General features: G+C 46.4%; 1 protein-coding gene across 1 annotated transcript in view; it reads left to right on the plus strand.

Moving 5' to 3' along the window:
• Positions 1-14,939, plus strand: part of LOC144828313 (verrucotoxin subunit beta-like) — a 78,556-nt gene that overhangs the window by 43,326 nt on the left and 20,291 nt on the right. Inside the window, exons 3-4 of the mRNA XM_078686401.1 lie at positions 11-2,020; positions 13,262-13,405. Coding sequence (XP_078542527.1) covers positions 11-2,020; positions 13,262-13,405 — 2,154 coding nt within the window. The remainder of the gene's footprint in view (positions 1-10; positions 2,021-13,261; positions 13,406-14,939) is intronic.

Here is a 14,939-nt window from a genome sequence, read left to right on the forward strand (position 1 = left end):
GTTATTTCAGGTGTTACTTTATGGGATAAGAAGACCATAGAAAAAGATGTGCGTGTCATCCAGCAACCAAAAACACATTTTCAAATCCTTGCCAAAGACAGCATTGAAGACAAAGCCTCTGCCCTCAATATCTCTGCCTCCCTTAAAGCAAGTTTCCTTGGGGGAATGGTTGAGGTGGAAGGAGCAGCAAAATATTTAACGGAGACAAAGACTTCCAAGAAACAGGCGAGAGTGACCCTACAATATTCAACCACAACCAGGTTTGAACAACTGACCATGACACATTTAGGACGAGACAATATCTCTTATCCAGAAATATTTGACCACAATATGGCAACCCATGTGGTCACTGCTGTGCTGTACGGGGCACAGGCATTTTTTGTGTTCGATCGAGAAGTGTCCTCGTCTGAGGAAATAAAGAACATTCATGGGGAATTAAAGCTTGCCGTTAGCAATATACCAAAGGTTGAAATTGGGGAGAAAGGAGCCCTTACCATATCACAGGATGACAAGGACACATTTGAAAAATTCAGCTGCACGTTTTATGGGGATTTTGCTTTAACAAACAACCCTTCGACTTATGAAGAGGCCATTAATATTTATAAAAGCCTTCCATCAATCTTAGGTCCAAACGGTGAGAAGGCAATACCTTCAAAGATCTGGCTGTATCCACTGAGCAAGCTGGACTCCAAAGCATCTCAGCTGGTGCGCAGCATCAGTTCTCAGCTGATTGAAGATGTCCAAGGTGCCTTGGAGGAGCTAAATGAGCTGGACATGGAGTGCAATGACATCCTCGCCCAGCCGGCCGCTGTACACTTCCACGACATCAGGAACAGAATCGAAAAATTCAAGAAGATGTGTAGACAGTATAGAATGGCCTTCCAAGCCGACCTTGCTAGAATCCTACCCGCTGTTCGAGGAGGCGCAGAACAGGAAAGTGCACTGGTGGACATTTTCACTGCAAAAGAAAAATCACCATTTAATACCACACAACTTTCCGAATTTCTGAAATCTAAACAGAATGAGGTAAACTTCGTTAGTGGATATATGGACTCGTTAACAGAGTCAAAGGCAGTGAAAGTTGTACCTTCTCAGTTGAGAATGAACCAAGTGTTACAAGACCTCAAAGTGGAGCTTGTGATCTCACTCATGTTCACTTCACTAGGAGAAGAGGAACCTTTTTTATCAGAATTAAATTACTGTCTTACAACAAAACTGTTGAAGGGACCCACCCGCCCAACCTCTGGAGAGTGGTTTAACGATATTGATGTGAACCAAAGATCTAGAGCCCGCGTGAACGAGTTCATGGAGTTTACAAGGCTCAATGCCTCAAATAAGATGATCCAGTTTGTGGTGTCCTCTGTTCGCGATCCCAGTAATTCAGGAGTTTCGATTTACTTGTATGAACATGGGGTTCTAAAAGACAAAGCCTTCCACCCCCCACGTCCTGACACCCCTAAGATAAGTCAAATATCTCATGACAGTGTGCTGGTCACCTGTGCACTGCTGCCTGATGGGACTGACCCAGTACTGAACTATTGTGTGGAGTACAGGACCAGGAGTGAAGCTGTCTGGAGCAGCGTGGAAGGAGAGGACACCAGTGACAGGGTCACAGTGACGGGTCTGCATCCTAACTGCCTGTACCAGTTCAGACAATTAGCGGTGTGTGCTCGATGGGTCACCTTACCAAGTCAACCCGCCTACAGGATCAAGACCCTTCCATGCAGCCCACCTGAGAAGGTGACAGGCCGGCAGACTGGACCCGGGGACATCACCCTAACCTGGAGGGAGCCTGGCACAATTGGTGCTGACACCAGAATAAGTGCCTACAATGTGGAATTCACAGAAGAATCTACAGATACAAAGACATGGAAGGAACAACTAACTGCACAGAAGGTGGAGACCTGCACTATCAAAGGAGTGAACCCCAAATCATCCTACAGATTCCGAGTGTCTGCAATCTGCGAAAATGCTGGACGAAGCGTTATGAGTGAGGAGTATGTCTTGAAAAGAGATGGGGGTAAGTAACTGTTCTACACCTGACTCACTTCACATACCTCAGGTGCACAATGTGCACTGTTCACACAATCAGGCACGTTGCCCTATACAGAGATTCTTTAGCACAGTGTACCAGCAATTTAAACACAAAGCAAACACATTGCCTCAGCACAGGTTTCTCTGATGAAACCTCAAAAAGACAGAATCAGTAATAATGAATTCACTGGCTTTCCAATTTGATGTATTTTTTTCACTGAACAGCACACATTCACAAATGGGGAATAAAGAGAAGGAAGAGGCTATTTACCGAGCTACCGAGCTACCGGGTAAATAGGGAATGTATGCTGCTATTTAGATGGCTGCTGGATAAATAGCAAAGATTATACACTATTTTGACCGGCTGCCCTATACATAGGTAGTAGGTTTAATTATTCACCTGCCTGCTGACTAAATACCGGAGATTATGTAGTATTTGACTGGAGGCTGTGCAAACAGCAAAGCAACTTCAACATTCACCCGGCCGCCAACTAGACAGCAGGGATCATGTACTATTTCGCTGGCTGCCAATAAGCTTCACTATTCACCCAGCCACTGACTAGATAGCAAAGATATTGTACTCCTACAAAGAAGGTTTAATATATACCAGGATACTGACAAAATAGCAGAGATTAAAGTACCATTTATTGAAGAAACCTAACAATATGTTGTCACCAACTAAACAGCAGGCATTCTGAACTAGCAAGCCAGTTGCCAGATACAAGCGAAAGGTTTCTCTGTATGTTAGGTGCACTTGGTGACTATAGTAGGAGTAAGTGGGGGGAAGAAAGATGTTGTGGAATTGTTAGGCGACTGCCACAGGATTGGTCCTTAGCATGCTAATGCATGATGCATATAACTGATAGCTGTGAGTTCTTTGTTCCTGTTTGAGTCTCTGTTCTTCCTTTGTAGGCCTCTGTCAGCCTCTGCCGTCACCAGCCTTTGGTCCTCCCTTAAGGTCTTTTCAATGTCCTAATCTCTCTGACAGTCTTTTGTTTGGTTTCACCAACACTCCTATACAGTCTGTGCCCTCTGATTTCCTCAGCCTGTGTTCACTGTGATGTGTATGGTTTTGGAATTCTCTTTGCTTCTTCCATCTCAGACTGTCCAGGGCAGTCTCTGCATATAATGTTGTCATTCACAAACACAAACCACCTCTTACTCCCTTTGGTGTCTTGATAGTTCCTCATTTTACCTGCTCTCCAACCTCATACTTGGACTCCGGTATTTGTGTCCAGAGGTGATGGGTGATGCAGGATATGACTAACTCTCTAGGTCAATTGATGGTCAAATAGCTGAGTCAGCCGTTCAATTTACCCAGATAGTTCAATTAATCTTAGCAGTGACGCCGGTTATATAAACCAAACATTAGGTAGCAACAATTTAGCTGGCCACTTGCAAAACTGCACATTGTCTCTGCAATTTGATTGCCCGCTGGCTCAGTAGCAGAATGATTCACTCTTTGGCTGGCGGCCATGAAAATAGTGGAGAAACCTTGCTATTTCCCCAACCGCTTCCTAATTAATAGAGATTTGTACTGTTCAGCCGGCAAGCGTGCAAGAGCCGAAAAACTTCACTTTTTAACCGGCTGCTGGCTAGCAGCCATGCAAATAACAAGGAACATTCACTGTTTACCTGCCCACTGACTAATTAGCAGAATGTATGTACTATTTGACCAGCAGTCAAACAAACCACAAAGACATTCACTCATTACCTGGCTGCTGTCAAAACAGCAGATGTTATTTGTGATTTGGCCATTAGACAAGCAAATATCAAACAAATCTAATTATTTTCCTGACTGCTGGTTATATAACAGATAGTAAACAGTATTTCACCAGTAGGGTGGCAAGTAGAAAAAAAACTAAATTATTTACTGGGTGGCTTGATAAATAGCAGATAATAAGCACAACTTGGCCAAAAGCTGTGCAAATAGCAGAAGAACTTCATTATTTACCAAGGTTGTGTCGAAAGAGCATAGATTTTGTGTTATTATGCCTTATGCAGATTTAAATGTTTACCACGAGGAAGAACTGCAAACAAGGAGTGAATATAATTGGTAACCATCTCGTTATGAAAGTTAAGGTCCTGAAGTATCTTTATTTTATTTGCAAAAGGATATCATATATACGCCACAAATATTTTGAGACTGATAGTATTGTACAAACCAACTTATGTAGTGTTCAGTTTGTTCACAGAATACTGAATCACGGGGAGTTGTAGAACGACCTACCTAATTATTTTCATTAGGCAGGTGCCAATTTGCAACCATCTTATTTGCCTGTAATCTCATGGATGGTGGCCTGCAAGGGACAGACTAAGGACTCCTTAGTTAAAGGAGCCAGTGCTCTACTGAGAAAAAAAAAAAAACTTTAGTGTTGCAAATCTTCAATCCCATGAGGTTGCCAATATGATTCCAAAAGGGAAAAGGCCCCTTAGGGCACTGCTTCCCCTTTAGAAACTAGTTACTACCCTAAACTCGAGGGTTCTTTGCTCATCAATGGTTTCTGAAATAAATTGGAATCATAAACTATCAGTCAAATATTTTCAGACTTGGAAAGAGGATAACACTTGGAAAGAGAATGGGGGAACTCCTTTACATGATTTCTCCTTTTTGAAATTGAGAAACCATAAAAAAGTTATTTTATTAGTGAAAAGACTTTTCCAACCCATAAAAGGGATTTTTACATAAGAACTTTTGCATCACAGTCCCTGCCATTTTATGAAATCATATCCTACGCCAACAACATGCAACTCATCTTCTTCCTCTTAGAAGACTCCACCAACACCACAAACGGGGCCAGAGAAGCTGGACTCTACCATTAAGAATGTTGGTTCAGGGAAAGGGTTAAGTACGCTGTTGTTGAATAGTCGTTCCCTCCACAAACATGGCTTGTAATGTTTTTCCCTGCTGCAGGAGGAGGAGCTAGATGATATAGTAGCATCCCTGAAACTGAATTACCACATCCTTGTACAAAGTCGGCAGGGTGGGAAAAGAGGCGGAGGGGAGGCATTGAGAAACATCTAGTTAAGAGACAGTGGCTGCCAAAAGTATAGATGAGGCCAAGGTCTTGGGGGTAAAAGTCGATCTGAAGGCTAGTTGTGTTGTTATTGTGATAGTTTATCGCCCACTTGGCAACCCCCCTTTCTAACCAGTTATTTCTTGAGTTAATGAGTGATGTGTGCTCCGGATATAATCAGATAGTAGTGGTGGTGGGGGAATTAATCTTTGGTGGGATGATATCCAAAGGGACCCCCCAGCCGCCATAGCTAGGTTTGGAGTAGGGATGGAAATGTTAGGTTTAGAACAACTTGTTAAGCCTCAGGCCCATGACAAAGGCCATGCAGCAGTTGGCCAGCTTAATAGAGATGGAGCAATGTGGCTGGTCATATCATTATCAAATTAGGTTTACAATCCCCTTGCAACCTCAGCTTATTTGTTGTCTGTCAGTGTGGTGTACAGTGCGTAATTGGTCAATAATAGATAAAACCCATTTAGAGGAGGCCTTGAGGGATGAAATACACCCGCCTAGAAGAGCTGAGGATATGGCCAAGAAAGAGTGCAGTTTTGAAGTAGGATCCAGGATGCCATAGACAGGGTGGCTCCAGCCACTACAGGCATAACAGTCACAAGTACGGCGGCCAGTAGCGACGCACAAAAATCTTGGGGCTCAAGCTTGGAAAAAAACTGATTTAACACCGCAGTATGCATGGGTGATAAATTGGATGACACCCCATGGGAGGCAGCAAAGGGGGTAAATAACCCACCGGCGACTAAGCAATTAACCAAGGAGATTAACGCGGTTAACAGTGGCAATGTTGAAACTAAAGAAACAGAAACTGAAACAGGCTATGCATCTCCAGACCCTGCAGAGAACTTTTATTCTGTGAATGAGGAATCAGGAGGGTCAGAGGACACACATCTTTCCAGTGATAGTAGTGGAGAGGGGGGCGAGGAGTCCTCAACAAGTAACGGAACCCAACAAGATAGCCCAAAAAAAATAAGAAGATCGAAAAGGGTGTCCGGAGGGCAAAGATCAAGGCTGCAAGAAGATACGGAGGAAGAGCATGACCTTAGGTGGGATTATTTGGATACGCAACCACTCTGCACAACAGGGGGGAAAGATTCAGCCTCAGAAAGTGCAAGGCTGCAGAGAGCCCAGAATCTAGGCAATGTTCACGACGATACTTCGGAACCGACACTTGCAATGATATTTCAGTCCCTGAGCTCATTTAAAAAAGAAGTCAAGGCGGAGAGTCGGATTGCTAGAGCTGCGGGGTAAAAAATCCAAGGCGCAGTGCGGAAAGTTGGGAAAACTTGCACGGACATCGCTGAAAGACTGAGCATGGTGGAATCCCGCACGGAGATACTGGAGGGCACAGTTGAAACTCTCAAAACTCAGGTGACTTAATAGGACAGTACCGTTATGGATATAATGTGGAAGATGGAAGAGGCAGAGAACCGCCAACGGAGAAATAACCTAAGGATCCTTGGCATCCCAGAAAATAGTGAGGGGAATGACATCAGGGCGTTCACAATCGATCTCTTTAAAAAAGCGTTTCCCGAACTTATACACTGGGACTGGGATAAAGAAATAAAGCGAGAGGGAAGCCTTCACCGTGGTGTGGGCCCTCAAGAAGCTCCGGCCCTACCTCTTCGGCACCCACTTCCGGGTCCAGACCGACCACCAGCCCCTGCGTTGGTTGATGCAGATGCGGGGAGAAAACCCGAAGCTGCTACGCTGGTCCATCTCCCTGCAGGGGATGGACTTCACTGTGGAGCATCGCCCCGGCAACGACCACGCCAATGCTGACGGCCTGTCCAGATCCTTCCGCCTCGGCGAGGAGAACCCCCAAGAAGATGGGTGACTCTCCCCTGCCTTCAGCTGGGGGGACGCGTGTTGGACCCGGCCTCATGGCGTGGTCCTACCCCTCCCGCATGGCGGGCCCAGGACGATATCCGCCCTCCACCAGACCTCGGGCGGCCCCTTCGGCCCAATCCTGCACGCCCCAACACCACAGGGCCGGCTACCATCCCGGTCCACCAGCGCAGGCCTGACCCCAGCGTAGGCCTAGCACGACCTCAGCACGAGGCCGTGCCCGACTCCATCTTGGACCCACCACGTCACAACCACTTGGCCTCGGCCCCAGCCCAGGCCCCAGCGAAGCCCCGACATCGAGGCACCAAGATCCACCCAGGTGGTCGAGTGGCCACTCGACAGATCCCGGAGGAAGGGGAGTTTCGATGGGCCTCCCACCGTCCCCGGACGCCTGGTATCGATCGCCCTCCGGCCTCCCTGGGCGCTGGCTCCACCCCCCTGCTGGGTGTCTGGACACCATCATCCCGGCCCCTCTGACCCCCAGGCGCGAGGGTCCGGACTTCAAAGACCTCCAGACCTATATCTGGGCCAGCCCTGGATTAGGACGGCAGTTGTATCCTGGACTGGAAGCCCTGCTGACGCTGTCACGGCCGACACCAGACGAACTCATCCTCCCCGTAACCCGACGACCATCCTGAGAGCCTGCTGGCGCTGCCGAGGCCTATCTTGCTGAACCTCCTGAGAGCCTGCTGGCGCTGCCGCGGCCTATCTTGCTGAAACATCTGAGAGCCTGCTGGCGCTGCCGCGGCCTATCTTGCTGAAACATCTGAGAGCCTGCTGGCGCTGCCGCGGCCTACCTCGCTGAACCATCCTGCAAGCCTGCTGGCGCTGCCGCGGCTCGAACTCTCGGGACCCCCCTGCTCGAGGATTGAGAGCTGTGCGTAGGGTACCCCGTCCCCCGCCCAGAGTAAGACTGTCCCGCTGCCTTACCCCCCTTTACGAGACTTTACAGATCCCGCGATCTGCTTGTACATACTACCAAAAACCTGCAACCTTTTACTAGCTATAAAAGCTTAAGAACTTGACCTCGTGTGGTGTCCATCTGTAGTGTTGTGATTACTCTGCTGTACGATCCTAGGAGAGGACCCTCACTCCAGAGGCCTCTCCGTACCGCTCGGCTACTTCTCGACGGAGAGGCGGACCTAGGGGTGGTCAGTCAGACATCTTCTGCCTCCCCCGGGGTCGCCTTTCTAACAGGGGAATTAAATCATTTGATGAATTAAAATTTAGATTTTAATATTTCCAATAGGGATTTTTATAAATACCTCCAGGTGAGAGACTTTCTACTAAAGAAAGGGGGAGGTCGTATTAAATTCCAAACATGCCAAACTATAGAAAATCTGTGTAGTAATACGCCTCCAAGAATTGGCGAGATATATGAAAGATTTAATGCTTTACTACCAGATGATATGGACAAACATGGGACGGCATGGCAGACAAAACTTGAAGTCTCCTCCAGAAACCCTCTTAATGCATATGAATTGTCACTTACCTGCTTAATGTCTATAAAACGATTCATAAAGGGGGTGGTGATGGACAGAGTATCTGAATTAAGCAGAACCAAAAGATCAGGGCTTGATCCATCACCGTTTTTTTAGCTCACTGCACCATCCCAGCTCAGAACCTGGCTACATGCAAATTGGTCTGACCCTGGCCCAGTGCATCATGGGAACAGGGCAGACCAAACTACCAAGCCAATTCTTTACTGGAAAGGAAACAAGCTTCCGGGGACCGGTTTCTGGCATTACAGCCGTCTTCGGCCCGGCTTGCTTGAATCCTGATGGTGCAGTGAGCAAGGGACTCACATCTGAGCATACCCTTCCACACTTGTGGTGGCCAAAACGATTCATAAAGGGGGTGGTGATGGACAGAGTATCTGAATTAAGCAGAACACTCCTACCCAGTCAAAAGATCAGGGCTTGATCCATCACCGTTTTTTAGCTCACTGCACCATCCCAGCTCAGAACCTGGCTACATGCAAATTGGTCTGACCCTGGCCCAGTGCATCATGGGAACAGGGCAGACCAAACTACCAAGCCAATTCTTTACTGGAAAGGAAACAAGCTTCCGGGGACCGGTTTCTGGCATTACAGCCGTCTTCGGCCCGGCTTGCTTGAATCCTGATAGTGCAGTGAGCAAGGGACTCACATCTGAGCATACCCTTCCACACTTGTGGTGGCAAAACGATTCATAAAGGGGGTGGTGATGGACATTGTATCTGAATTAAGCAGAACACTCCTACCCAGTCAAAAGATCAGGGCTTGATCCATCACCGTTTTTTAGCTTGTTTCCTTTCCAGTAAAGAATTGGCTTAGTAGTTTGGTCTGCCCTGTTCCCATGATGCACTGGGCCAGGGACAGACTAATTTGCATGTAGCCAGGTTCTGAACTGGGATGGTGCAGTGAGCTAAAAAACTGTGATGGATCAAGCCCTGATCTCTTGACTGGGTAGGAGTGTTCTGCTTAATTCAGATGCTCTCTCCATCACCACCCCCTTTATGAATCGTTTTGGCCACTATAGGAGTGGGAGGGTATGCTCAGACATGAGTCCCTTGCTCACTGCACCATCAGGATTCAAGCAAGCCGGGCCAAAGACGGCTGTAATGCCAGAAACCGGTCCCCGGAAGCTTGTTTCCTTTCCAGTAAAGAATTGGCTTGGTAGTTTGGTCTGTCCTGTTCACATGATGCACTGGGCCAGGGACAGACTAATTTGCATGTAGCCAGGTTCTGAACTGGGATGGTGCAGTGAGCTAAACGGTGATGGATCAAGCCCTGATCTCTTGACTGGGTAGGAGTGTTCTGCTTAATTCAGATGCTCTGTCCATCACCACCCCCTTTATGAATCGTAATGTCTATAAAACTACAGGCGCAATTTTACAAGACTTATTTTTCACTATATTACACCCCGTATAAAATAGCAAAGTGGGGGACGGGGAAGGGTACCACATGCCCAAAATGCGCGCTCCCCGCTGCAGACATTGTCCATATGTTTGTCACGTGTAATACCCTAACGAATTTAATAAACGAAATTTCTGGTGAGTGTGACTGCAGAGTGACTGCAGTGAGTGTGACTGCATAGTGATGCGTCAGTGCACACTTCCACCACGCACACAACACCAAATCCACTGAGGATTTTAAAAAAAAATGTCATGAGCAATGCCAATAGCTCTACCTTTAATGATGCCGAGCCCATTGCATTGTAAATGCTTATTGTTGTTGGTTTAGTTAGTGATTTACATAACTTTCCAAGTAGACTGTCTGCGAATTCAGCAATACTGTACTATCTATCCAAGTTGACCAGATCAGATAGGTCAATCAATACATGTAGTGCAATTGTTGGTAATTTGTTTCCCCGAGATAATTTTAGATTGTGGTCAAATAAATCAAATATTTCAAAAAAACAATCACCCATGTTTGTGTTTATTTCATGATCATCAGCACCTCCCAGGGGCAAGAAGACTTCTGAGACTCCGGCGGAACAAAGTGGGCAGGAACGGTCCTCTGCAGGCTCTTCTGCTAAACTAAATAAGTAGAAACAGAAAGCATTACAATGCTGCATTCAAATGTCCATAGCAGCCATACTGAGCCTCTACCTTCAATTGAGGTCTCAGCTATTCAGTCGTAGAATAGAGTTTTGAACACAAATGTCATACTTGTGTGTACATAACTGACATGACAAAAAAGCTGAAGGGGGAAAGGCGGCTGGCTGACTCTCCAGATCCTCCTCCATGCCGCGCCTGACCCTAAGCTGGCGGCCAAAACTAGAACAGGCGCCATTTCCTCCCATGACGATCGCTGCATGTAACCAGAGTCGACCCTGGCAATAAGGTGCAGCAGATACTCTACCCCTAGGCCTCAGAAGCGGACACCTGGGACTCCTCTACTGCTCACAGAGGAGACGACTGGAGGACGGCCAGGAAATCGAACGGCCACAGGGAGCACTGCAGGATTTGAATGCTGACCTACCTGTCATCCTTCCTATGGGAAGCCCTGGCGCCCATTTCGCGGAGCTTTTACTAGCCACACTTGGAATACGCCCGGACTGCTCACTCGAACCAGGGCACACCTCATTTCAGCCATCCTCTGCTGTACTGAGCCGGTGATGGGGCTCCACCGCACGTGATTCACTGTCTGCTCCCTATTGGTTTCACTACAGATAGCCACTCCATGGTGACCACTGCGGCGCAGAACCTGGTTAATCGCGACTGCAGAGCTCCACCAAGTCACAGTACCATTTGTCTATTGTTTTAAACCTTCACGCCAAGCCGGAAGAGAACAGGCGGGGCAGTCTTTATGCCGCTGATAGCTAGAATGACAGATAAGGTCTCAAGCTTTTTCCTGCCAGCAGATAAACAACGGGCTTCGGATCATGACCGGGAGACGTCCGATATGGCCCTCACCAAGGAAAATTTGATGTCCTCATTACGAGACTTTAAAGCGGAATTGCGTGGAGAACGGAGTCAAGACATCCAAACTTCCATCGATCAGCTGAAGTCCGATCTTACCACCGGTTGGCAGATCTCCAACGCAATGGGGACTCAGTGAGCACTATAGCCCACCAGATCCATGGGAACTTCTTGCCGCACTACCTTCCCCCTACCCCTCCTCACTCTACTCCTCTCCACTTTCCTGCTTTTGACCTCTGCCTTCACCTGTCCTGGCCCTATTTCCCACCCTGTTTATCCCCTCGCTCTACTCCTCTCCACTTTCCTGCTGCTGACCTCTGCCTTCACCTGTCCAGGTCCTTAGTCCCAACCGCGTCTATCTGTGAATTTTCCCACGTCATTTGAGGTCTAGCTTTTTTGTCTGATGCCCGATGGAGCTACCTGGTTTAGCTATAGGGGAGACAGGTCGGGGATTCCGTCCTTGGACGTCACCTACCCAGTCGGTCTTCAGCCAGACTTCCTTTCATCTCTCCTGTCGTCTGGTCCTGCATCCTCCCTCTATTTTTGTCTCCCGTTCTCTCCTCTCTCAATGTATTGAGACTGAACTATTTTGTTGAATGCCCGATGGAGCTACCTGGTTTAGCTATAGGGGAGATGGGCCGTGGACTCCCTCCTTGGTCGTCACCTACCCAGTTGGCCGTTAGACAGACTTCATTTCGTCTCTCCCTGTTGTCTCTTCCCCCATTCGCCCTTTCTCTCCTTCCATGCCCCCTCCCCTCTTCGCTCCATTTACTTTGCCCCCCATGTTTCTTTAATTGTTTTTCCCATTGAGACCGAGCTATTTGGCCAATGCCCGGTGGAGCTACCTGATAGCTATAGAGAAGATGGGTTTTGGGTCTTCCCCTCGACAGTCACCTACCCAGCCGGACTTTGGACAGACTTTCCTTTCGTCTCTATGCTGTATCTCCCTATTATCCCTTTACCCTTACCCCCTTCCCCTTTACTCTTCAATCATCTCGTCTTCTATGCTCTTGCATTTGTTCGTCTAGCATCTGATGTTAATTGGAACTGATGTAATCTTGTAACGTAATTTTTGTGGAACCTCATGTAAAGCGCTATGATACCTCCGGGTCTAGCCAACGTTATATACAACTCTTGAATGAATAAATAAATAAACCTTTACAGCTCCTATTCATTCCAAACTGTTTACTAATTCTATTTTTTACAAAATAGTCTTTGATCTTCTTGTAGACTATTTCTACATTCTTATCCTGCCTCTCTACCAGCACTCTCTGTGCTACTATTTACTATTATTATGAGTCAGTCTGTGTAGGTAGCTAAGCTTGCCCAGTCAACAAACTGTGTTAAACAAAACTCTGATCCAGAAATGGCTCTATAGGCACTGAGTGCAGTCCTCTGGGTTGCCCTTGCTGTCTATTCCAGTCTTCTTAATGTTAGTGCTTTGACAATTTCCAACAAGAAAATGTCAATGTCCACCAAGAATAAGCTAGTAGTTGGCTTTTTGATTTGATAGTAACACATACCTTACCGCTAGTGTTTCAGGGACTATTCTGCACATACAGAAGTATGGACAAGAGAAATAGGACATTGTTGATAGGTGCATTTCGACCTTCCACATACCTCAGTCCGAAGTAACTGTGCTGGACTCTGGAGCCCTGACCTTGTTGGAACTTCAAGTCCTCCTGGTGGTGATGAGGAGTAGGTTCTGTCTGTAATTAGAAAAATGTTGCACGTTAAAAAGCAAGCATTCATCCATTGTGCCAAAAAGTATAGCATGTTATGGCTAAGCATATAAGTTAACACCCTCCCCAGAACCGTCACTTTTTTTTCAGTCCCAATAATTAAAAATTGTTTAAGTGTTATAACTTAAAATTTTCTCTTCCATTACGAGACGAGATAGGGGGTGGTGTATGGCATCTAAAAATATGACATGTTTTTTTTCTAGGCGTCATCACATCGGATGCGGCACTTCCCACCCCCAATGCCAGGGCCAGCAGCGCGGAGGGGTCCACACCAGGGGCGGATGCGGCGGTGCCACAAGTGCCACCAGGAGGAGCTGAGGGGGGTGGCTCAGCAGGAACGGACGGTGGTAAGTTATTATACTGCTTACTTATTGACATTTTAGAGTAGGCTCGCAAACGGGTGTATGATGTACTGTACAGTAGACAGTACACTAGTAGAAGTACACTGTACTGTTATGAACGGTTACTAATTTAGAACTAAATTTTTGCCAATCACGGAGAAGACAGTCACCCTTGACTTAGCCACAGCATTAGCGGCGGTAGTTCTCGAGTAAGCAATGGCCCCCTCTATTTCACTTCAACTCAGCTGTGAAACTTTTATCGTGAAGCCAAGTCAGATCAGCTGAACTTGAGGGATGTGATGAACTAAAAGGGAAAGAAGGGTGTAAGGAAGGACCAGCGAGTCGTAACATTTATGACTGTAAAGAATGATACATGTTTTTGAATTCATGCAGAGGTGGCTGATAGGAAGGAATCAGATGCATGGATGCTTGAAGCAAGGATGGCTAGAGGAGAAAGAAAAGATGACTGCCTGTGTGGGTGAATCCAAAAATGCATGTGTGGTGTGCATTGCAATATATCATTTGGGTGAAACTCAAATGTAAGTCAAGACGGTGGTTTACCAAATAAAATGAAACGGGTGTTAGTTGGTTGTTGAGAAAAAGTAAAGTTGGTACAGTTGAGACATTAAGAAGAATGATATACGTTTACTTTGGAAGCATGGATGGTAGCTTCTTCCTCATAGATAGCCGAGGTGTATGTAGAGCAGACGTTCAGTGCATGAAGAGTGTTACTTTGTTTGAACAGCATGTCCGTGCCAAAGTAGCAAAGCAGAGGAAATCCAAATACTTGAAGTTGTGATTGTTCAGAAATTCTCCCTTGACTAACAGAACAGTAGTGTACTTGCAAGCACAGCATATATTGTGTATGTATTGTATTGTTAAACATCTATATGGAACACCTTCACGCTCCATCCAGTGGCACAGCTTATTTCAAATGCATGTGCAACCAATTCTTAACTTCTTCACACTTTTCATAATTTCACGTTCATCAATGTTCATTGTTTTTTCACATTCATCACTCTTTTTTCGTCCACATGCCGGGAACAGGCATTTTTCCAAGTTTCTTATGTAAATGCAGGGCCATCCGAACCTCTTAGCAAAAACACGTGCTGAAGCCAAAATCCATGAAAAGCAGTTTTATTGTAACCCTATGCATTTCAGGCCACTCAGGGCCTTTCTTCAGGGGTGACTGTAAGTACAAAATACATAAATTAGCCCACTATCCGTAATTCCTCAACCACAATAATATGTACATCAATATTGTTCCCACATGTTAACTTTGTTCATTTAATTTTCAAAAAGGCTGTGAGCATATAATGTGCTGAAGTTCTCCTTCGCATACCAATACTTCAGAGGTTATATCGCCATCAGTTACCTCCCAAGGGCATTTAAAACCGTTTTCTAGAAACATGTATAGCCAGCCCTCCCACCGGAGTTTTAAACTTCATATTATTTCCTGCTTCTTAAACGTTCTAACGCTTTTGCTGGCTTACCTGTTCCCTATACAAACAAACTTCCTCCCACCACGAACGAGGTTATT

Source organism: Lissotriton helveticus, chromosome 4_1 (genome assembly GCF_964261635.1).
Source record: "Lissotriton helveticus chromosome 4_1, aLisHel1.1, whole genome shotgun sequence".
Classification (NCBI taxonomy): domain Eukaryota; kingdom Metazoa; phylum Chordata; class Amphibia; order Caudata; family Salamandridae; genus Lissotriton; species Lissotriton helveticus.